The sequence below is a fragment of the Meleagris gallopavo genome, chromosome 10, assembly GCF_905368555.1.
Source record: "Meleagris gallopavo chromosome 10, MGAL_WU_HG_1.1, whole genome shotgun sequence".
Lineage (NCBI taxonomy): Eukaryota > Metazoa > Chordata > Aves > Galliformes > Phasianidae > Meleagris > Meleagris gallopavo.
Genome location: NC_139413.1, coordinates 21067426 through 21088549, shown reverse-complemented (window position 1 = coordinate 21088549; position 21124 = coordinate 21067426). Strand labels below are relative to the sequence as shown.

Here is a 21124-nt window from a genome sequence, read left to right as displayed (position 1 = left end):
AAAATGACTCTTTCCCCAACAGAAAGGAGATAGGGAAGGTGGAGGTGAGAGAAGAGCAGAACAAGAAGAGCATTGTGAGACTGCCTAGTGGCTCCCAGGAGGTAAAAATCAGATCATTTATAAAAGAACAGAGACCTAAACCCAGAGCTCCCAACACCCACATGAAAAGATGAATTTTCAACTAAGAAATGGGGTAGCTTCTTACTTCTGTTGTATCCAGTGCCCCATTACATGTGGTTTGGAAAAAAGGCTTCTTTATTATGACTTTCCCATTTGCCAAAGGAGGCTGAAAATCTCTGTACACTCATTAATGCCTTAGATTCACAGCTCATCAACCCCAAGCCTCAGGAGTCCAGCTGGATCGCAACGTATTGTCACCCATGATCAGCTTATGAACCACGGTGAGACTTTCCAGCTCTTCTTTCATCCAACTGCACATCAAAACTTGTTTTGGTCAATGCAGAAAACCTCTGAATCGAGGGCACTGACAAAGAGGGCCACCTTACAACAGTTGTTTTACTTCCTTTTAACACATCTTGTGGTTTTGGCATTTCACCTCTCCAGAGAAAGGCACGTGGAGAGAATTCCACATATTCATCATGTCCAACAACAAGAGGGGGGAAATCACAAAAGAGTGTGCCATTTTCAGCCTATGCAACTTCTGTCACACATTTTCAGCATAACTGCTTCATTTAAGCCATGGTATCATAATAACCATGAGTCACTTTTACAACCCTGAGAGCCCAAAGAACATGGGAATGTATCATCCCTCTGTTCATCTCTGGTTAGATCTGAAATGGGAAAGCATATCTGATTTCGAATACTGTTTCAAGGAATGTGTGTGTTAAGTGGAGAGAATCCAGAGAAAAATAATGTGAATCATAAGGAAACATTATCCATAAAGAAAAATTACAAATACTGATGCTGTGTTATATGTAAAGAGAAAAGCATATGGAGCTTCAGACACATAACTCTTTTATCTATGTGAAGAGCATGCTGTTAAAGAACAGGAATGAAGAAACCAGAACACATCCCATGCTAAGGAATATATTCTTCAAATTTTGCAATCAGAGTTTGTTTGTGGAGGGTTTTTATGCCCTGTGAGAAGTTCCTAGGTCTCCTATCTGTTTGGAATACGCCATGTTATTTGATAGGTTGGGAATAGCTATTAACTTCTCGCACTTTGTGTGGCCTGAAGACTCAGATATTACTAGACTGTTCCCAAATCTCTGTTTCCAGCTTCATAATCTAGTCTGTCACCCTGCACATCACAAGCCAAAGGACTTCAGTGAATTAATTCCCCCTTGAAACGAGGAATCTATTCTCCTCTTTAAGCCTGCCAACAAGAATGAACTTTCCCCACCTCACCTTCAGCAAACTGTTACTGTGGTTAATTACTCTCCTAGTCCATGTTAATCTCTCTATGAGATCCTGTCTCATCCTAAGGCTCGTACCTCCTTCTCGAGTTGCTTGAGATTTCATCCTTGATTGCTGATGGCATCCATTGTCCTTCCTGATTATAAAAAGCTCAGCTAGATCAGTTGCACAGGGAGGCTTAAGTGTTTCCAAGACCATAATGAAAATTCTTTTCTGTAGAAACTGTGACCCAGACATGAAATCTAGCCCTCAGTGGGAGACTTCTAATTTCATAGGAGACAAAAGCCAAGCATATTAAAAAAAATTGTCACTGGCTTGGAGAATGGGGATTTATCATTCAGGTGCGAAGTACTCCATCACCCTTCACCCACTGCTTCGTTTAGGGCTGTGAATTTGTTGTTGTTCTTGGGATTTATTTTAAATCAGCAGAATGGGTTTGGGAACACTTCGTGTCTGCCCTGTCTGGATGATGGGACAACCAAAAAGTTGGTCAGCTTTCAAGATCCAAGGCTCTTTTCTTGTCTCATTCTGTCAGTGTTTATTTTGACTTGAGGCCCAATTTGGGGAAGATCTGGGAGATAGAAAGGCCATCTGGTACAAGGTGCACTTGTCTCCAGGGATGACGTCAGAGCAGCCATTCAGATCATGGCTCACCCCACACACCTCTATTTCTGTCCAGGGAAAACTAAGCCTCAATGTGCCCTTCCTGGTTGCATCTATCTGAAATAATATCGTCTTTTTATCCAGAAATGTTACTCCTCAAACTTCACTGCTAGGGACTCAACCAAACTGGGTGGTCATCACACATCAACCATTTGAGATGGAGCTTCTAAGCAGCGAGCTCCTGGGAAGGGCACATCCTGTCAATAGACATGAAAAATTTGCCATTTTTCAGTTGGAAGCTGCATCCACCAGTGACCTCATGTCCAAGGAGCACCTCCATGCTTGGCATGGTTTCAGGATGTGTGAGCCCAGCACCAAAACATGTCACACAGGAAAGAGTAAAATATCCAGGTATAGATTGCTGTTTGATTTCGTCCATAACAGTGTTATCTCTGACTTCAGTACAAAAATATTTCCATGGAAGCCTATGGAGTACAGTGGTCTCTAGAAGTCCTTAACCTCATGTTCCTGGTGTGTACAAAGATTTATGTCCTTATTGTATGCACTTATAGCTATTCTGTTGAGGTTGGTGTAACATCAGGAAACCTTGAAAATACAAACAGAATAAAAAGCACAATATGGGTGAGGAGGAGCTTAATAAAGTCCGGAAGAACCCTGAGAAGCAGCATGACAGTACAGTCCCCACACCAACCACACAGCTTTCTGTCTAAGAGTCACAACATACCTTTTTTTCATGAATCTACAGAATGACCTTTCTGTTATTCTCATTATCAAGTAAGGCAAAAAAGACTGCACAGTGTTCAGTGTGCTATAGAAACGGGTTACAGATTTGGGCATCCAATTGGTCCGACGTGAGGGATGCTTCTGTATGGCCAGGCTTAGGACTCATTCTACATGTTCAGGCTCTAGCTACACCACACCCACGTCTGGATGAGTCCCAGGATCCCACCACATGCCTTCTCCCCTTAATTCAGAGCCTGGGTTTCCAAACAGGATGGTCAGAAGCAGGAGCTGAGGGCTGCAAAGCACCCATGTGCCACACAACGTGATCAGAGCTGCAAGGATGTCCTTGCACTGGGAGGCTCCCAGCCTCTCTCTATACCACACCGTTGCAAAATCAGCTTCTGGGAGGACTCTGCTTCTCATTTATTTCCCCTGGTCCTGTCCATGCTTCCCTCATTAACCCTGCTAAATTTCAGACAATTCTTAAAACAGTTCCAATTAACTGGCTTTTCAACCAGTTTGATCAAAAAATGCTCTTGCTAGAAGTGAGGCGTATCCATGTAATCAGGAATTTCCTGCAGGACAGCCACTTTCTGAAAAAAGTTTAGATTTTCTTTTGGAAAAAAATCAGCTCAAAAAACAGAACTATGTGTCCGCGTAGCCAACATTTTCCTTTTTATTTCTTCCAGAATTCAGAGCAGATTCTCCTCCTCCCCCAAAAATTTCATTCTTGTCGAAATATTTCATGGAGAAAAAGCAAACCAAAAGCACTCTGCCCTGGCTCGGAGTTCAAACACATGGGGATTTTCACACAGCCCAGACCTGGGGCTTGGAAACACTCTGGCTTCTTGGCAAAGCTGGTTCACCCAAGTAGCTCAGAGGCACACCTCCAACCAGCTTAACACCAGGCAGGCTAACCCACTTCTAATGATTTCCAATATAGATCTGCTAAAGCTTCCCTTTCCAACAAATATTTATTTTTTATTAGCAGCAATTATCTGAGGGACATACTTCCAGGGCAGGAGGTTTCTCCCTTTCCCCCGTTGGTGAATCTCTAGATGTCCAAATTATGATTTTCTGCGCACCATGTTTTCCCCTTTCTCACCAAGAACCAGCCCAGAGGATCACTGTGATTTACTCGAGCAACAGCAGCACACATAGCGTTTTTTCAGCCGACCAGATTGCTGCAAGAGGTTCGAGCTTGGCTGCATTCCTCCCTGCTCCGAATGCTGGGAGATTAGATGGGGAAGCCAGATAGCCTGGCTTTGGAAGCAAGCAAATGAACAACTCTAAATACCTCCCTAGACCTAGTGACCGTAAGTCCTTGGTGGTGGCTGGTCCTTGTGGGATAATGCCAGGAATAGGCATATTAAGCACATGAATGTCAAGTCCTAATTCATCTCTTTAATGTTGTACAGTAGCAGGACTGTACCCCCCTGCTGTGGTGTAATTTCACGCTGAGGAGTCTGATGGGGCTTCCTGCAGACTGATCCTTTATGGATCAGAAAACTCACTTTTCCTTTGTGTTAGAGGGCCTGGAGATTATCTTATTAACCACCTCCATGCCAGCTCAGATTAAACACCAGCCTCTGTGTCTTCTGAGGACTCCTGTTTGTGTGTCTTTCTCACTCCTACTGGTTCACACTGCAGAGGTGAAAAGCACTAAAAAACCAACCTTCCATCAGCATGTTTCACACTTACGTAGCAGATGGGCTACTCTGCATTTTCTTGGCTCAAATGCGACACTGACCTTGCTTGAACACTATACCAAGTATAAGCAGCTTGGGGCACTCACACTGGGGCTCCTGCACCCCCTTTTCAGCCCTTAGGTGATCTGCAGAGCTATCAGGCAACTCAGTGGGAAGGCTGGCTCAGACGGTGGCATGGGACAGCAGGGACCGTTCAGGACATCCCTGTCCCTCCAGTGGTATCAGGCAGTGCACGTGGGTCTGGAAGGTGGCAGAAACCCTAACATGTTCTCAGGGACTTCTCAGATGGGGGATTTTCCAATTGGAGGAGACAAAAGCCCTCTGCTTTCACCTCCCTGAATGATGCCAGAGGGCCACCCTGTAGACACGTCCCAGCGTGTAACAGGGGATGATAGTCTATAATCTCATTTTCTGGGCTGGCTGCCCTTCTGGTGCCCCTCATGCTCCATGTAAATCATCTGAAGTCTGGTTTCTTTGGTTCGCAGAGCCATTCTTCCATCGTCTGCTTCTGACAGGCTCCTGGCCGAGCAGGGAACTTGTCAGCAGAGACAGTCTATGTCCCAGGACAGCGCTACCAATCATAGAATGGCTTAGGTGGAGGGGTCCCTGAAGATCATCTAGTTCCAACACCCCTGCCATGGGCTGGGTTGCCAACCACTAGATTGGTCCTTTGGTTCGATCCTCTATAGCACAGTGCTGCAGCAAGGGCAGGACTCTCATCCACGCACAATTTTGGCAGAATGTGAGCTCCCTTCCAGCTGTGCTCTGTGGATTTCAATTATTTGGGGTGAGGATATTGTTCCTATTCATTCACATTGTGTCGAGCCACAGACCCAGTGGCAAGTTTCAACCTTTTTGCAGCTCATGAAAAATAACCTGCTTTTTATCTGCAGCAAATAGCATCGCCTGGGTCTTATCACGGCAAATTCTCTAATGGCTCTTCAAGCATTAAACAGCCCTCACCTGTCCATAGGGCTGTGCTAATCTCTTCCCAGCTGCTATCCTGCTGGAGCAGGGGCTGGTTTTAAGAATTCGGTCAATAATAAGGGCGGTTGGGTTTTCTTTTCTAATGCAGGGAAAATAGTGAGAGATTTCTTGGTTTAATTGTAGCGTTATTCTCATTCTGATTTCATTTTATACGGGAGGAAACAAGCACCTCTATTCTACTCCAGGTTCGCTTTAGGGTACAGCCATACGGAAAACGGTCAGCAGCTAGAAACCTTTTCTCAAATTCTCCAGGAAGAAGTGGACTATTTCTTTTTTTTCTGCAGACAACCTACTTAAGAAATCCCGTGGGGCAAACGTGCAACTCAAACCCTTTCTTTCTGCATTTACTGCCTGACATCGCTCTCTTCTGCCCTCATGAGCTGGTTCAGGTCAGGGTTGGAACTGGGGCTCTTCTGCCCTTTCCAGCCAAGGATCTGAAGGTAACAGGGGAGGCAAAGTCCCCTATTCTACCCAGCGCTGTGGGTTTCCTGAGACTCAGCTTGGAAGAAGGACTCTCTCCAATCCTCGAGCCGTCAGATCCCGCAGCAGAAGGGAGGCTGTTTGTTTAGACCTATGTGGGTTAGGCAGCTCAGACTTTATTCTTGCACTTTGATAGGTTCCTAAATGAAAATCCAATAATATTTTAAGCAGAACGAGTTCCCATGAAAGTCATTTCTAAATCGCTTGGCTCATCCTACCTGTCGGCTGGATCCTCCATCCCCACTGCGCTAAGCTGGGTGTAACAGCACTGCTCCCAGCCCTACTCCCCTGTGCTGAATCCGGCCCCACCAGGGCAGCACCCGCTCCGCTGCTTTAATGAACATGTAAATAGATGGGAGGCTTCTGGGCAGGGTGACCCTCCCATCAGGAAGTTCTCCAAAGCAGCTCGGAGAAATAATACTTTATTCCTGGCCGTGCAAATAACTGATAGGGACTGGCTAAGAAGGGTTCATGCAAATACTCCCGAATTAAGCTCCGTCTGAAGTGAGAAAGGGAAGATGATAAACACACCCGGCTTTAAAACTGCAAAATATGCTTTGCAGGCATGAAACCGGAGCAGTAACAAAACTATCTGACATCATATTAAACAGCAAAGCATTTCTTATTCTCAGGGCTGCAGTTACCTAAAACCAGAGTCCCATTAAAGAGTCCTAACTATTATTTACATTTCTAAATCTTAAAACCATTAACAAAAGCCACTTAATTCAATTACTTTCCCTGGGCGCCGATGCTATTACATTATTGTCACGAAGCTGAGTTTCTCTCTTTTCTTAATTCATTCCTCTTTTCTCTGCACTGAGTGCCTCCCCCTCCTCCCAGTCTCCCTCTCCCCAATGTCATTGTGTAGAACTAATGGGGTAAACTGAAATGGTATCTGTCCTCATTGACAGGTTTATGAGAATTTAATAAAGCGTGGCGCGGATAAAATGAGATATTACAAGGCCACACAAAGCTGATTGACTTCTCCACGTCAGCATTTTTATTTGGTTATTTATTTATTTCTTCTCAACGCAGGGGTGATCTCACCAGTCCAGAGGAGATGAGGGGAAAGGACAATGTGGAGGAACATGAAGGACCGATTGATCGATCAACTTCTTCATTGTGAAGGTGGGCCTTGCTGCTCTGCACTTTGCTGGTCGCTGGGAAGATGGCCCTTCCAGCACTCCCTGTGTCTGCATACCAGTGACTGCTTCCTCCTGCTGGGGGTCCACAGTGCTTCACCATCAGTGTTGTGAACCGGGCCTCTGGTTGTGCTGGCATCAACGCTCAGCCTGGATGGGGCAGAGCGGTGCTGTGTGAGTTGTGTGTCTGTATAGGGATGAGATCTGGGGTGTTAAAATGGTCCCTCTGCACCCAGCTGGTGGGCCCACCCCATGCCTAGAGCACCCAGAGCCAATTGGTGCAGGATAATCACAGCCCATAACTGGATTTGGAGGGTTCCAAAGAAGGAGGATGTCACCAACCTGTTCCAGCAAGGCACGGGGCTGCTCTGCACCTCAGCTTCCCCTCTGCTCTATGACCATCCTGTCTGTGTAATGTGAACTGCAGAACACTTGCAAGTCTGCACAATCAAATCTCCTCTCCAGGACTTCTAGGGAAATCAGTGTGAATTTTTAAGTGTATTTGCTCTCATCCCGTGGCACACAGGGAGAGCTGGCAATCCAGCCAGTGCAGTAACTGGCTGGTTGTCTCCCTCTCCTGGCCTGTTCGGAAAGCAGAGCTCAGAAGAAAAAAAAAAAAAGGAAGGAAAAAAAAAACAGAAAAATGTGGGGTCTGTGTTTTCCCTGTAAGGAAAACCACGATACTGGTGACCAAGGGCTCAGTGCAGCCACACTCAGAGATGCACCAGGACCACGTTCACCACTTAGGACCCCATTTAAATTTTGATCCCAAACTCTGGAATGACATTTATCTGGAAGAAGGCTGTCAGGATTAAATGTGAGGCTGCTCCTGCTAGACTCAAAACTAGGTTTCACAGGAAAACAATTTTATCCATTTCTCTCTTTCTGCAATACGCAGTCAGATGGGTGGCAGAGACACCATAGCAGACACTGTGCTGGATTGCAGGCATGGTCCTATGCACAATAGTAAATCCTCATAGCCACGGTGCTCAGGTCTCTGAGCACTGACCATATGCAGAACCAAGCCCTGCCTAGCAAAAATTTCCAGGTTTGGATGGAGCAAGAGTAAATCTTCCATCATTTTATATGGGCACTTCAAATCGCCTGAAATCAAAGCGTTTCTCCCTCAAAACTTGGGCTATGCCCTCAACACGTAACTCAGAAAAGAGCCTTCTGCTTCATTCAGCGCCCCTTGCAAACCGAGGGCACAAAGCAAGTTTTAAGAAAGCAAAAGACTCGTGAGAGGCCGATTTCCATCGGGCCAGCAGCTCAATCCTGCTCTCTGGTGGCTCACATCCGAAAGCCAACTGCATCCAGTAGAGCTATCCTCCTGAGCACCATTTCCCCATGGGCTGGAGGGGAGTTTGTGGTGTCTTTTCTTTATTAATTTACCTTAAGATATAGTTCAAAAAGAGATGGAGACCATTAAGGGTTTTGAGATTTGCCACTTGCCTTACAACCCATCCAACAGCCTTTCCTGGGCTGACCCCGTCTATGCATCCACCAGTATTGTGCCTCTGCTGAATCATAGAATATCCCAAGTTCCACCCCTGCTGTGCCCATCACCATCATTGGGATCCCAGAGCTGAGTTACTACTGCTTGTGGTCCCAGGAATGGTTTCATTAATTCCACACACCATGAGGCAGAATCTTTGTGGATTCAATAGGAGGAGAGGGAATGGCCTCAAGTTACACCAGGGGAGGTTCAGGTTGGATATTAGGAAAATTAGTGGTGATGCAGTGGCACAGCTGCCCAGGGAGATGATGGAGTCACCGTCCCTGGAGGTGTTCAAGAAATTTGGAGACGTGGCACGGAGGGACATGGTTTAGTGGGCAGCATTGGTGGTAGGATGGTTGGACTGGATAATCTTAGAAGTCTTTTCCAAACTTAATGATTCTATGATTCTGAGATCTCATGAAGCCAAGTCTCATCCCTTGCTGCTCAGAGGAGCATTTGACCATTTTCTCCATGTTGCCTTCAACCTGTCCAGTCTTCAACACAGTAGTGACCCCTTATGCTTTACTCTGTAACGTGCATTAAAGAAGGGGCCAAACTCTGGCTCTGCTCCTGTTCCTGAATCATGAGAGATGCTCAGCACATAAATGTATGTAAATCTGTGGCAATATATCCGCAATAGCCCGGTGTCTCCTGCTCTCCTCCTCCCTCTGAGCTGCTGGAGTAATTACAGTGTAGCAGTGCCAGCACCAAGAATTTCTGCTGATGAATGCACTCAATCTAAACACAGTTTTATGTGTCATTAATTCCTTTAGCATTCAAAAAAATAACTTTTTTGATGGCAGATAATACTGTAATCACTCACAATTGCCAACACAATTATCTTCATTCAGCTGTGTAAAGCAACTACTGGAATAATTTTAGATGCTTAAATATTTTTTTCTCTCCTCTTTCTTTTTTTTCTTTTCTCTTTAGTTTTTAATGTTCACATGTTCACATGCAAAGCTATTTGGATTTGGATTGTTGTAACATGGGCACTGCTAGAAATGAGTCCTCACTCCTTCATTTGTGTAGGGAGGAGGTGTTCAGAGCCTGACCTCAGTGCTTTCAAGTTGCACTGTTTGCTTAAGTGACTTTAAACAACCCCAGAGATCTCCCAGAGAATCATAGAATCATTAAGGTTGGAAAGACCACTAAGATCATCTAGTGCAACTGTCAAAGAACATCCCTGATCCTGGGGACCTCGCCTCTGGGACCTGTTTAGCTTTTGCTTCCTTCCCACCAAGGGACCATGCAATAGCAGCACCATACTTGATACAGCACAGCTGACTGGACATGAGAACCACTTCCCAATATCCCATGTCCCTTTCTAGCCAAAAGGCTCCATAATTTAGCAGAGCAAATGGATACATCTGTACTTATTTGATGTGTTTCTCACCTGGGCTGGGAATAAGGGGACAAGAGAAAATATCTTGCATATTATGTCATCCGTAATGTTGATGGGAATACTATGAACAGTCCTTTTGTTCTCACTAGTTGATGAGCTAACTAAGTAGTGAGCCAGCTAGTGATCCCCATCCTGCCCCCTGTGTGTAAGAAGCAAGTGCCCAAGGAGCAGAAAATCATCTTCTACTGATAGAGGTGTCTTCTACAGGTAGAGCTATCTACAAAGTGAATGCTAAGGGTGTCACCAAATGGATCGTTTGGTTGAAACATGCTTACTTACAGAGAGGAGAAATGAAGAAGACATCTTGGATCTGACTGCAGAAGGCCAGGCCCTGGGAAGGGGGATTGGCAGTGGTAGCAGGTGGTTAACTGCTGGGAGTAACCTGAAAGCAGTAGGGTGAAATGGGAGAATGGTAGTATGTGTGTTCCTGGTGACAGAGAACTATTGCTCGTCGCTTCTTCAGACAAAAAGGGCAGTAAGTGCAATCAGCCAAGCACAGCAAACAGGAGATGTTGCTTCCTGTAGCGTGTGGATACGCTGTGAATGCCAGAGCTGGATTGCTTCACCCAAGAAACATCTATGTGTGCACATGCACACAGCTATTTGTCACTAAAACTTGAGAAGCCAGACATCTCCAGACGCCAGGAGATGGCGTTGGAAAACATTCCTGTGTGCTCACCATGCCTTGGGGTCTGCTCCCAGCTGCTGTCGGACCAGTCCTGCCAACAGTGTGTGCTTTGCATTTCTGTCCCTCCCACAGTAAACACAGCTTCATGGCACCGCTGGGCTTGGTGACCCCCAAGGCAATGTGGGAGAAGCAGCAGCAGGATCCATCCTAATATCTATCATCTCAAAGTTTGAGCTTACTAATGTGTATGGGCATAAAAGCAGGACCTTGCCACCCTGCTGCCCTCGGTCTGCATGGGAGCACAGTGCCCTGAGGAGCTCACACTGCTCTGTGATCATCTGAGCCCAACTGTCTGAAAGGGCAGAGAGGAGAAAAGGAAAAGAATGAGAGAAAAAAAAAACACAAGGTCTAGGAAACAAAGGCTATTCTTGCATGTAATATGCTTGACCCAGATAAACAAGGAACTGCTTGTCCTCAGACAGAGAGCAAGAAGCTGTAAGCAATGAGTTAAAAGAGCTGAATATTCCCAAGGCTGAATATTGCAACAGCAAAGCCAGTGCCAGGACTCTCTGTGCGTGGAGCTGCATTTCAGCCCAGGGCAGTTGCGACAGGGCAGCTCTGACAGCTAGAAGGCTGAGGGAAAGCAGGTGGCCTGAAACACAACAGCAGGAAGCAAGGGCTGGGGATGTGGAACACTCCACAGTGTTCTGTAGCTCAGCTCTGCATCTGTCAGGGCTGGCTTAGGCACAGTGGGTCCTGCTGGGAGACAGTGGGAGCGAGAAGATAGTCCAAACCCTTCCCAGCAGGTTTTCCAAACTGAAATATTTGGGCATGAACTTTTGCAAACAGTGAGTGTTTGTTTGTTTGTTTGTTTGTTTAAAGACAAACCCAAGGAAGGCCAGTGAGAAGGTAGAGGTGTTGGAGCTCCCTTCGAGCCCAAGCATAGGCCTCAGTAAGACGCTGCTTTCCACTGGAGGATGCAGCAACGAGCAAAGCACAGCACCACGCCGTGCTGTGCTTGCCCTGAAGCAGACGGCTGGCATGTTAACTGTTTTCTTTCCCCCCTCTTTTCCTCACACTGCCTCTATCCCTCCCCTCCCCTTCCCTCCCCCCCCCCCCCCCCGGTGTGCTCAGTCAAGGTTACAGCCAGACAGCTGATAAGTCGCAGCGGGGCGGTTACACACATCCTCCCCAGCACAAAGCTGAGCAGCACACGTTATCAACAGAAGAACCGCAGGGCTCTATTCAGAGCGCTCCCCGCTACCCAACCCTGCGCCCAAGCAGCGAAGCGGTTAACTCTCCGCAGGGCCCAGCCCGCCCTGCCAGGCGGTCCTCCCCGGGTTTTCCTCCCTCCTCCCCACCTCCGCGGGCAGCCCGAGGCCGGCGGGGCGGGGAGCGGCATGAGGGCGGCCGTGCCTTCGGTGCCAGCCGTGCTGTGCGGCTCGGCCGGGCTGTTGCTGCTGCTCCTGCGATGGCGGCGTTGGAGAGGGCTGTGGAGGAAGGTGAAGGAGGCTCGGGAGAGGCAGGAGAGAGGCTTGGAGCAGATGGACAAGGCTGTGCGCGCGTTTCGGCAGCAGGTGGGTGCAGGAAGCTGCGTTCTCCCCACCCCTAGCATGGTTCGGATGAGTTTCCCTGACCCCACGTGTGCTGAGGACGGGGAGGGCACAGGGCTTCCTTCCCTCGGGCTGATGAGCAGCAGTGCCTGCTGTTTCTGGGCAGGTGTTTGGGAGTGAGGATCGTGGGTCCTCATCTGCGGTAATTCTTTTCTTTTAAATACTATATGCCCGCACCCCGCAGAGATGTGGCCGGAGCCCCGCTGATGAGCGTGGTGTGATGGGAGGGAAGGGCTGCCCGCATCGTGGGGGATGAGTGCAGGAGTCAGCAAAAAGCAGCTCGCAGCAGCAAGAGAAGGAAAATCCCAGCGCCACGTTTAAAGAGCTATTTCTGCCTCCTGGCCTCATCCGCCATGGTTTTACGCTCAGCCCCCTGCTCGTTAAGGAGCCGTAGGAAATGGGAGAGGCCGTATTTTCTGTCAGAGGCCAAAGTACGGCGGCACGGCACGACCCAAGGACAGCTGGCAGGCTGTGGGGCTACTCGCCACAAACCCGGCTGCACGCCGTGCTCTGTAGTCACATCCAGCTGCCCGGCTTGTGGTTCAGAGCCCAGCATGAGTCTGGTGCTCATCCCTGCTAGGGAGATTTCTGCTGGCCTCAGATGAACTCCCTGCATTCAGCCGATTTGTGAGCTCCCTTGGTGATGCCAGCAGCTCTGGCACCGTGCTGTTTTCATTCTTTGCTGAGCAATATCTAAGAATGTGGCCAGTTCCCCCCCACAGTTCAGCCAATCACGTGTTACAGAGCATCTCCCCCAGGGCCCAGCTGAGACCTGTCTGAACGCAACAGAGCCAAGGAAGACCAAAGACTGAGCCAGTCTGGCTGGGAAGACAGGGCTGCAGAAAGTTTGGGTTTCTGCTGACCCTGTGGGTTTCAATCCATTACCAGGAGCAAATATTACTCAGTCTGACCACTGAGCAGCATTTATTTTTAGAATAGAATACAGCGGGTGCCAGGTGAAGAGGAGGACCCATCAGCTAACCCTAACTGTGTCCAACCTTTCCCATAGCATCCCTCGGTGAACTTGGTCTCCATCCTCTCTCTGTCTTTGCCGGAGCTCTCCAAGAAAATCCAGGATGGTTCCCTTCCTCCGGAGCACGTCTTCTATGCCTATGTGGGAAAGGTGAGAGCTAGGTGCCTGGTGTCGTGGCCCTGGGCTTGGTTTGGAGCAATTAGGAGTGGCGAGCACCACCTTGCACCTGTGTAGCCCACACCTTTGCAAGAGCAAGCGTTGGGGTTTGGCACGAAAGCTTCTTGGCAAGGAACAAAAAGGGCTTTTTGATGCCAGCTGGGGAGGTGGGGAAGCAGGAAGAGACAAATGTGCTTTTCAGAATGTGGTTGTCCAACACCACAGGCTGTGTCTCACGTGTGGGCTTTGTCTCCTTTCCCAAGGCCCTCCAGATCGCTAGAGAAACAAACTGCATTACAGAGTACATGCAGGAAAGCGAGACCCAGCTCCAGCACACAAAGCCTGGGGAGAAGAAGGGTTTGCTCTATGGGGTGCCTGTCAGCATCAAGGACTCCATCAACTGCCAGGTATCACCAACTTGATGTGACCGAGGTTTGAAATTGGATGGCGGGAGGAGGCTTAATCTCAGCCTCATGTCATAGCTGATGCAGAATATCCTTGCTGTGGTGGATGGTAGGATTTGCTGCCTATCTCCCACACAAGCCAATGGAGAAGGCTGGTTGGATTTTGTTAGCAATACACCACGCAATGTATGTGTTCTGGATGATGTGTGCACACGCTTTTAGAATTAGATAAAAATACAGGGTGTGGGGGAAAGTGCAATCCTGCATTTGGAAACCTGGTTGTACTCTGCTCCCAGGGCCATGACTCCATGTTGGGGTTTGTGAAAAACATCGATAAGCCCGTGGCAGAGGACAGCGTGTTGGTGCAGGTGCTCAAGAGACAAGGGGCAATTCCATTTGTGAAAACCAACGTTCCCCAGTCCCTCATCAGGTATACGAGCAGTTGGGGCTGGGTTTCTATCAAGCCTTTTTCTCATTTCACACTTCTTTTTAAATAATGACTCCATCATGGAATGGATTGGGTTGGGTTGGAAGTGACTTCAGAGATCATCTAGATTCAACCCCGCTGCTGTGGGCAGGCTTGCCAACCACCAGATCAAGCACTAGACCCTCAGTGTGTCTACACTTTAAAGCCACTCAGAATGAAAATTCATTCTAGCTTCACATGAAACAAAGACACAGGAGAGCAGGAGAAGAGGAGAAAAAATGCTGCCCTTCTTTCCTGTGCTGGGTGTTTTTAAATCACTTTTTTTTTTTTTTCCTTTTAATCTAATTAACCCCTCAGCAGCAGGCCTGTCAGGGCCAGTGCAAATGTATGTATGGAGGAGGAGGCTCATTAGCTAGTTAACTTTAAATTATCCCATCCCCAAACCTGCTGTTGTGTTTGCCAAGACAATGTTATTGATGTGGGGAGAGGTCAGGTGTACTGTCCTGCTCATGTCCCTCTGTCCTGCCAAGTGACCTCTGGTAGTGAATTTCTGGGGACAGCTTGTCACATCCCACCCATAAGGGGAGGGAAGGAGTGACCAGGTTCTGTATCAGCAGTTGTCTGTGCTTCCCTCATGTACACACTCTCTGTCTCTCCAGCTATGATTGCAATAACTTAATCTTCGGTCAGACGTGCAATCCTCTGCTCTACACCAGAACTCCTGGAGGCTCCTCTGGTGGAGAAGGAGCACTCATAGGAGGAGGTGGGTCCATCCTGGGCTTCGGCACAGACTTAGGAGGGAGCCTGCGTTTCCCTGCTGCCTTCTGTGGGATCTGTGCGCTCAAACCCACCGGGAACAGACTCAGGTACTGCGAGTAATCATAGAGTCATGGAATGGCATGAGTTGGAAGGTACTTTAAACATTATCGAGTTCCAAACCCCATGCTGCAGGCAACATTGTCAGCTACAAGCTGTAATCTCTCAGGGTGACACCCACCACCACCTGTTTTGTTGTGCTGGGATGCTCCTGCTTCTGTGGGCAAGAGGAAATGTGGGAGGTACCAGGAAGGGCTCACTTCTCCCTCCTGCCCAGACACTTTCTGGCGGAGGGAAGCATCAGTTCCCCCACTACAGAGGCAGTGGAAGATTCTACACCTGCATGCTAAGAGTGCATAATTGTTTCTGATGGGTCAGATATCGACCGTTCTGGCCTAGGTTGGGTGTTACTTGGGCTTCCCCTTCAGCCAACCTCAGCATCTGCAAAGGGAGGGCAGCATGTTCCTTTCTCTGAAAATTCAGTGGCTGTCTTTTGTTTCTCTTTGCAGCAAAAAAGGAGTCATTTCTGGTATCTTTGGGCAGAAGTCAGGTAGGAACTGGCAGTTGCCCTGCAGGGAGGGGAGAAAGGCAGGGTTGGGAAGGACTTTGAGCTAACTAGGGTTAGCTTCTCCGACATGTTCAAAGAGAAAAGCAGGTTCCTTTTCAGGGACTGTTTTAGAGAGCCACCTGCATGCCCAGCTCCAGAGAAGCATGCTGGAATATGCGTGAGTTGTGTGTTACACAAACCCAGATACATCCTCTAACCCTCCAGCTTGCTGTGATGTCTGCCACAGTTTTGTGGGAGGTGGGGTTAGTGGTCGGAAGGATGTCTTTAGTTGTGATCCATGAAGATTTTGTTCTGCTTTGTAAGCTGTGCAATGGAGAGAGATTGTTGGATAACAACTCTGGGTCTGTAGCCATGGGGCTGTTGGTGGGAAGGGACCTATAGGCTCTCCTAGTCCTGTTTATAAAAGGAACTGCTGCTAACACAAAACTAAGTCAGAATGATGCCAAGAGGGAGATGTCCCTTGAAAGACCTTCTGCCATAAATGCTTTCTCCTGGTTTCCCTTAGTGACTGCAGCTGTGGGGCCTATGGCAAAAGATGTGGAGAGCCTGGCACTGTGCATGCGAGCACTGCTGTGCGAGGACATGTTCAATCTGGACAGCACTGTTCCTCCACTTCCCTTCAATGAAGAGGTAAGGGACCTGGCAGGGGATGCAGGGCTGTGAGAAGAGGTGTTGTTTCTTAGGCAAAGTGCCAGTGGCGTGCCGACCTGTGATGCAATGTGGTTTGGTATGATGGTGAGATATGTGCCATGCCCTGCGTCGTGTGTGTGCTGTTGGCTTCTGACAGTCTTTCAGCTAGAGCTTTTCCTTGTTCTGTATGTTCTAGGTGTATTCCAGTACACAGCCCCTCCGCATAGGCTATTATGAAACAGATTTCTTCACTATGCCAAGCCCTGCCATGAGACGTGCTGTTCGGGAGACAAAGCAGCTCTTGGAGGAGGCTGGCCACACGGTAGGGTGTTGCGTGATCCTAACAGTCATGCTTCAGCTGTGCTTCCTTTTGGCTTCAGGACCCAGGAGTGACCATAAAGCACATTTGTCAGGGAAGGGGCCTTCAATTCGTTCAACTTAACACAACATTTCAGGTTGGATATTAGGAAGAGTTTAATATCTCAGAAAGAGTGGTGATGCATTGGTAAAGGCTGTCAGGGGAACTGGGAGAGTCACTGCCCCTGGAGGTGTTTAAGGAAAGAGTGGATACTGTACTTAGGGACATGGTTAATGGGCAGTATTGGTGGTAGGTGGGTGGTTGGACTAGGTGGAAGTCTATCCCAGCCTTAATGATTCTGGGACTCTATGAACATTCATAAATAAACCCATTTCACCTCTTCTGTGTGATGTTCTTTGGCAGGCAGTTCCACAGGTGTACTGCATATAGCATGCTTGGAAAGCCACAGACTGGTTTTGTATCTGGAAACCAGGACCCATGGAGAAAATAAAGGGGCAGATGCAGATGGCAGCTCATCTGTAGCCAAGCAGTCCTTGTGCTCTCTGTCCTTCGCTGCTGGTTATAGAGGGTTCTTTGTGCTCTGGGGTGGTTGGATATCAGATGGCTGAGCCCCTCCTGAAAGGATGTCAGAAAGACTCCAGCTTGGGCCTTTGCTAGCCTTTGATGGCTCCTCCCATGCAGCTTTGTTGTGCTTGTGCCACTGACACCTCATCCGTTGTCCTTCCAGCTGGTGCCCTTTGAACTTACAAATGTGGACTATTCGGTTTATAACTTCTGCTTCGGGGGAATGTTTGCAGATGGAGGTGTCACTTTTCTCAAGAATTTGTGAGTATAACCCGGAATGGCTTTTGTGATTGGTGCCTGTCTATGGAAGTCCTCCCTGGACTTGGGCAGCAGATCTACTGAATATGGACAGTGGCTGATCTGCGGAGGGATTTACTGGGCAGCTTATATTCGAGAGGTTAAAGTGAACTTTGGCTCTGTTTAAGACTGTTACCAGCCTTGGCAGATCAAAGGAAACTGGGTGCAGAGCCTATACAACCCATGGGAAACAGGGGAGCCCAGAGGAAATAAGAAAACCTTCTTCTCACTTAGATATGCTATTTAGAGGTGTTGGTCCTGTGCAAGTTGATCTCCTGTAATTGCTTTCTAATACTGTTCAGCTAAACACTCTTCTTCTCTTTCAGTGAAGGGGAGCTGGAGAAAGGCAACTTGGGGGTACTCTTCTGGTTGGCGAAGTCACCAAACTGGATAAAAACTCTGCTGTCCTGGATTACCAAACCCTTTGTAAGGTGCACTACTTCCTAGCTTAAATGAAGTCAAGCAATAGGTGCTTCCTGTTGCAGAAAGACTTTACCGGGGGAAAATCTCCAGGCTTTGCATCCTGGCTGTGCTTAGACACATCTCCTCCAAACTGGAGTGACATTATTTCTGTTCCCCTCACCCCATTTTGGGGAAGAGCCACGAGTCCTGCCTGAGCACTACGTCAGTGGCTTGCATTTGTGATGGAGATGTCTGAGAGGACAGAGCTGGGATTAATGTAAGCTATTTTCTTTACTGCTTTCTCTTTGTCAGGTGCCTCGGTTGTCAAATGTCATAAGAAGTTTGAGAGCAAAGTGAGTAAATGCCAAACATGAGGGTTTGAGTTTGTCTTCTGGAGAGCAGCAATGTTTGCTATGTTAGGGATACTTCCCGAGCTGCATGCATCTGAGAAAATACAAGGCAGAAAATACCAGGGAGGGAGCAAACTGAGAGCTGTTTATATCAATGTCATAACTAGCACTGCAGAGTTTTGCCAACTGTTTTAGCGCTGAGGATGGAAATAAGGGCGGGCACTTGCAGCCTCTTGCTTATGAACTGGATGAAGTTTGCAGGAGTGAAATGTGCTGACTGCTTTGGTACTGGTTAATGCATCTGTCATGCAATGAGGGGAAAGCTAGAGCTTTGCCAAAGTCCCCCCTTGGCTGCAGCTCCAGGAGCAGAGCTCACCAGTGCCTGTCTGCTATTTGATGCTTTTCTCTGTCCACAAAGCTGCTCTGTGCAGTACTTCTCACTAACTTGCATTGGTTTTGCTTCCTTTTTCAGCACGGTGGAAGAACTCTGGAGTCTTCATCATGAAATTGAGGTAAAGCATAGGCTGGTTCAGTGGAAGTGGCTGCGGTTCTTAGTGAGCTCTCAAGGTTTTGATCAGAGATTTTTGATGAAGTACAAGAAGGGTAACAATTCAAATATTCAGTCAAATATGATGATTTTTTTGGCAGTCTTGAAACCTCAAATGGAAAAATATCTCACACTTTTTGCTGTTTGCAGGGTTGGGTTTAGCCAGTGTTACAAAATGCATGCGATTATTTGCAGTAACTTGAGCTGGCCATAATTTAAGTTTCATGTTGAACACTGTTGTGGTTTGAAACATAGCGCAGATAAGTTGATTTTTCACCAGGAAGACAGATGTGATGTGTAACTTGTTTAAATGAGCGGTGACATCCCCCCAAAATGCTAACTCTGTGAGCCATTTTGATCTTCATATTCTGGTACAGTTTTCTTTTGACTCCGTGAAGGATTTGATTTCATTTCACAAATCATAAAACCTATTTAGCATTTTACCCCAGCTTAGCCACCTTCCTTCAGAAAAGTGAATGATGTCCCCATAAAAAGCATCCATACCTTTAAGGAACAACTGGACTAGCAATGAGCCAGTCCCTTGGACTTGATGAAGTTACAGCTTTGAAGACAATCTGCATGACATTATCCATCTTCAGAGCTTTTGCACATAGATTTTCTTGATGTATGATGCAATGATATTTCATCACATATGAGTTGCTGGCAGCAATTGTATCATCTCTTATTAATTTTAGAAGTCTCTTTTTTACCAACCATTGCTTATCAGTAGCTATGCCAGATCTGTTGACAAAGGTTAAAGAAAATTGCTTTAAAGTATTTTTTTTTCTGCCTCATCCAAATCAAGAGATCTATTGTGTCTTCTACAGGCACCAAAGAAGCCATTTCCTCAGTTACATTATATTCATTACTAGTAACTCCTATAAAAATGGCACATCAAGCCTGTAGCATCAGAACTTTCATCTGTCACCAAAGCTTAAAATTTGACATTAGCAGCTGTATTTCCCAAATTTCTTTCAAGAGACTTTCCTATTTTTTTTCAGTTCTCTTCTTTCATCCACAGTTTTGTTTTGTTTTGGTTTTTTTTGGGGGGGGAGGGTTCTGTTTTCTTTTGAGATGCCATGAGATAGGTTGAAATATTATTATTGGTAATCACTATTACACTCTCCAAGTGGTACAAGGGCACGTAACATGTAACACACGCAGGTTTCAATGCGACTGAGTGTGTGTGATGGTGTGAAAGGTGAGGTTAGCACTGCACTACACCCTTCCCTTCTCCTGGTTTCAGCTGAGGCAGCATTAATAGCACACTGCTGTTTGGTTGTTGCTGTGTAATGGGTATACTGGGCCTGGCTTCTCAGTAGAGAAGAGCTGCCATGGCTCCCCAAGACCCACTGGATTTTAGGATTGGGCCTGATGTAGTTTACCCCACAGTTGATGGAGCCCAGCAGGGGCTGAACCATGGGACAGTGCATCCACCCCACTGACCACCAGTGTGTTTGCCTCTCAGGAGTCTTGCCACCAGTTCATTGCCCAATGGAAAAAGCTGAATCTGGATGTGATGCTTTGTCCCATGCTGGGCCCAGCTCTCCTTATCGGCTACCCAGCAAAACTCTCAGGTAGGACTGCCTGGTTGACCTCAAGCCATAGCCTCCCTGCCAATGTAAATGGGAAGCATTCTTCCTCCTCCCCATGCTTTCTGAAGCACTGGGCAGCAGTGGGAAGAGCTCAGCTCTTGGGCAGCTGGGCTTCTGGACAACCACCCTGGTGTGTGCAGGAACCAAGGGGCAGGCTTCCATCCTGCAGCCACTGAGTTCCCAGCACAGATGCGTGTTAGTTGGAAGTGGTGTTGGGCATTCACGTGTGCTGTGATCAAACATAGAGGGGGTAAAGGTTCTTCCTGTTGCTGTGAGCTCCCTTTTTCCCCCAGTGGCAGTCAGCTACACCATGCTCTACAACTCCTTGGACTTCCCTGTTGGTGTCGTCCCCGTCACGCTGGCAACGGATGAGGATGAGAAGGAGCTGAAGAACTACCAAGGCTATTTCCAAGACTGGTGGGACCGGGCCCTGGCAACGGTGAGTTGTGCCAGGTCCCCTGGGGGGTACGGTGTCCCCATCTCATCTTTGCCATATCCCCTATCCTCTCCCTTTTCTTTTTGCCATAGGCTTTTAGCAGTGCCGAGGGGATGCCGGTGGCTGTGCAGTGTGTGGCCTTGCCGTGGCAGGAGGAGCTGTGCCTCCGGTTCATGAAGGAAGTGGAGATGCTTGTCACGAAGAAAAACATGATTGTCTGAGTCCTCACCCAGAGCAGGATTTGAGCTAAGAGCGGTGCAAGCTGTCCTTGCATCTCACCTGCCTGCAGGACTGGCATTCCCATCTGTGATTGGGTGGATTGTGGAAAAGTGAGATGAGGTCAAATGTTTACACCAATTGTCCCATTACAGTGATTTTTGTTAGTGGAAAGTCTGTTTCAAGTGTGTTTTTGTGGGGAGGTTTGGTGGGTTTTTTTTTTGTTTGGTTTGGTTTG

The 21124-nt window shown here is 47.6% G+C and overlaps 1 protein-coding gene and 1 long non-coding RNA gene across 2 annotated transcripts; one reads left to right on the top strand and one right to left on the bottom strand.

Moving 5' to 3' along the window:
* Positions 1-6877: 6877 nt before the first annotated feature.
* LOC146543732 (uncharacterized) lies at positions 6878-11640 on the bottom strand. Its single transcript, XR_014885190.1, has 2 exons — positions 10225-11640; positions 6878-7192 (listed from the first exon to the last, which is right to left on the bottom strand). It is a non-coding gene; the product is annotated as an uncharacterized LOC146543732 (long non-coding RNA).
* Positions 11641-11791: 151 nt separating this feature from the next.
* LOC100550962 (fatty-acid amide hydrolase 1) lies at positions 11792-21060 on the top strand. Its single transcript, XM_031554926.2, has 15 exons — positions 11792-12150; positions 13196-13309; positions 13579-13722; positions 14016-14149; positions 14806-15012; positions 15472-15512; positions 16036-16160; positions 16357-16482; positions 17207-17304; positions 17667-17766; positions 18055-18095; positions 18565-18604; positions 20108-20216; positions 20528-20673; positions 20763-21060. Exons 1-15 carry the CDS (start codon positions 11974-11976, stop codon positions 20889-20891), a joined length of 1731 nt encoding a protein of 576 aa, XP_031410786.2. The 5' UTR covers positions 11792-11973; the 3' UTR covers positions 20892-21060.
* The last annotated feature ends 64 nt before the right edge of the window (positions 21061-21124 follow it).

Excerpts from the sequence above, each read along its gene's own strand:
- LOC100550962 (XM_031554926.2), top strand. The coding sequence starts at position 11,974 with ATGAGGGCGGCCGTGCCTTCGGTGCCAGCCGTGCTGTGCGGCTCGGCC. Across the intron at positions 13,310-13,578 it reads TCTATGCCTATGTGGGAAAG|GCCCTCCAGATCGCTAGAGA; the intron begins GTGAGAGCTAGG and ends TCCTTTCCCAAG. Across the intron at positions 20,674-20,762 it reads GGGACCGGGCCCTGGCAACG|GCTTTTAGCAGTGCCGAGGG; the intron begins GTGAGTTGTGCC and ends TTTTTGCCATAG.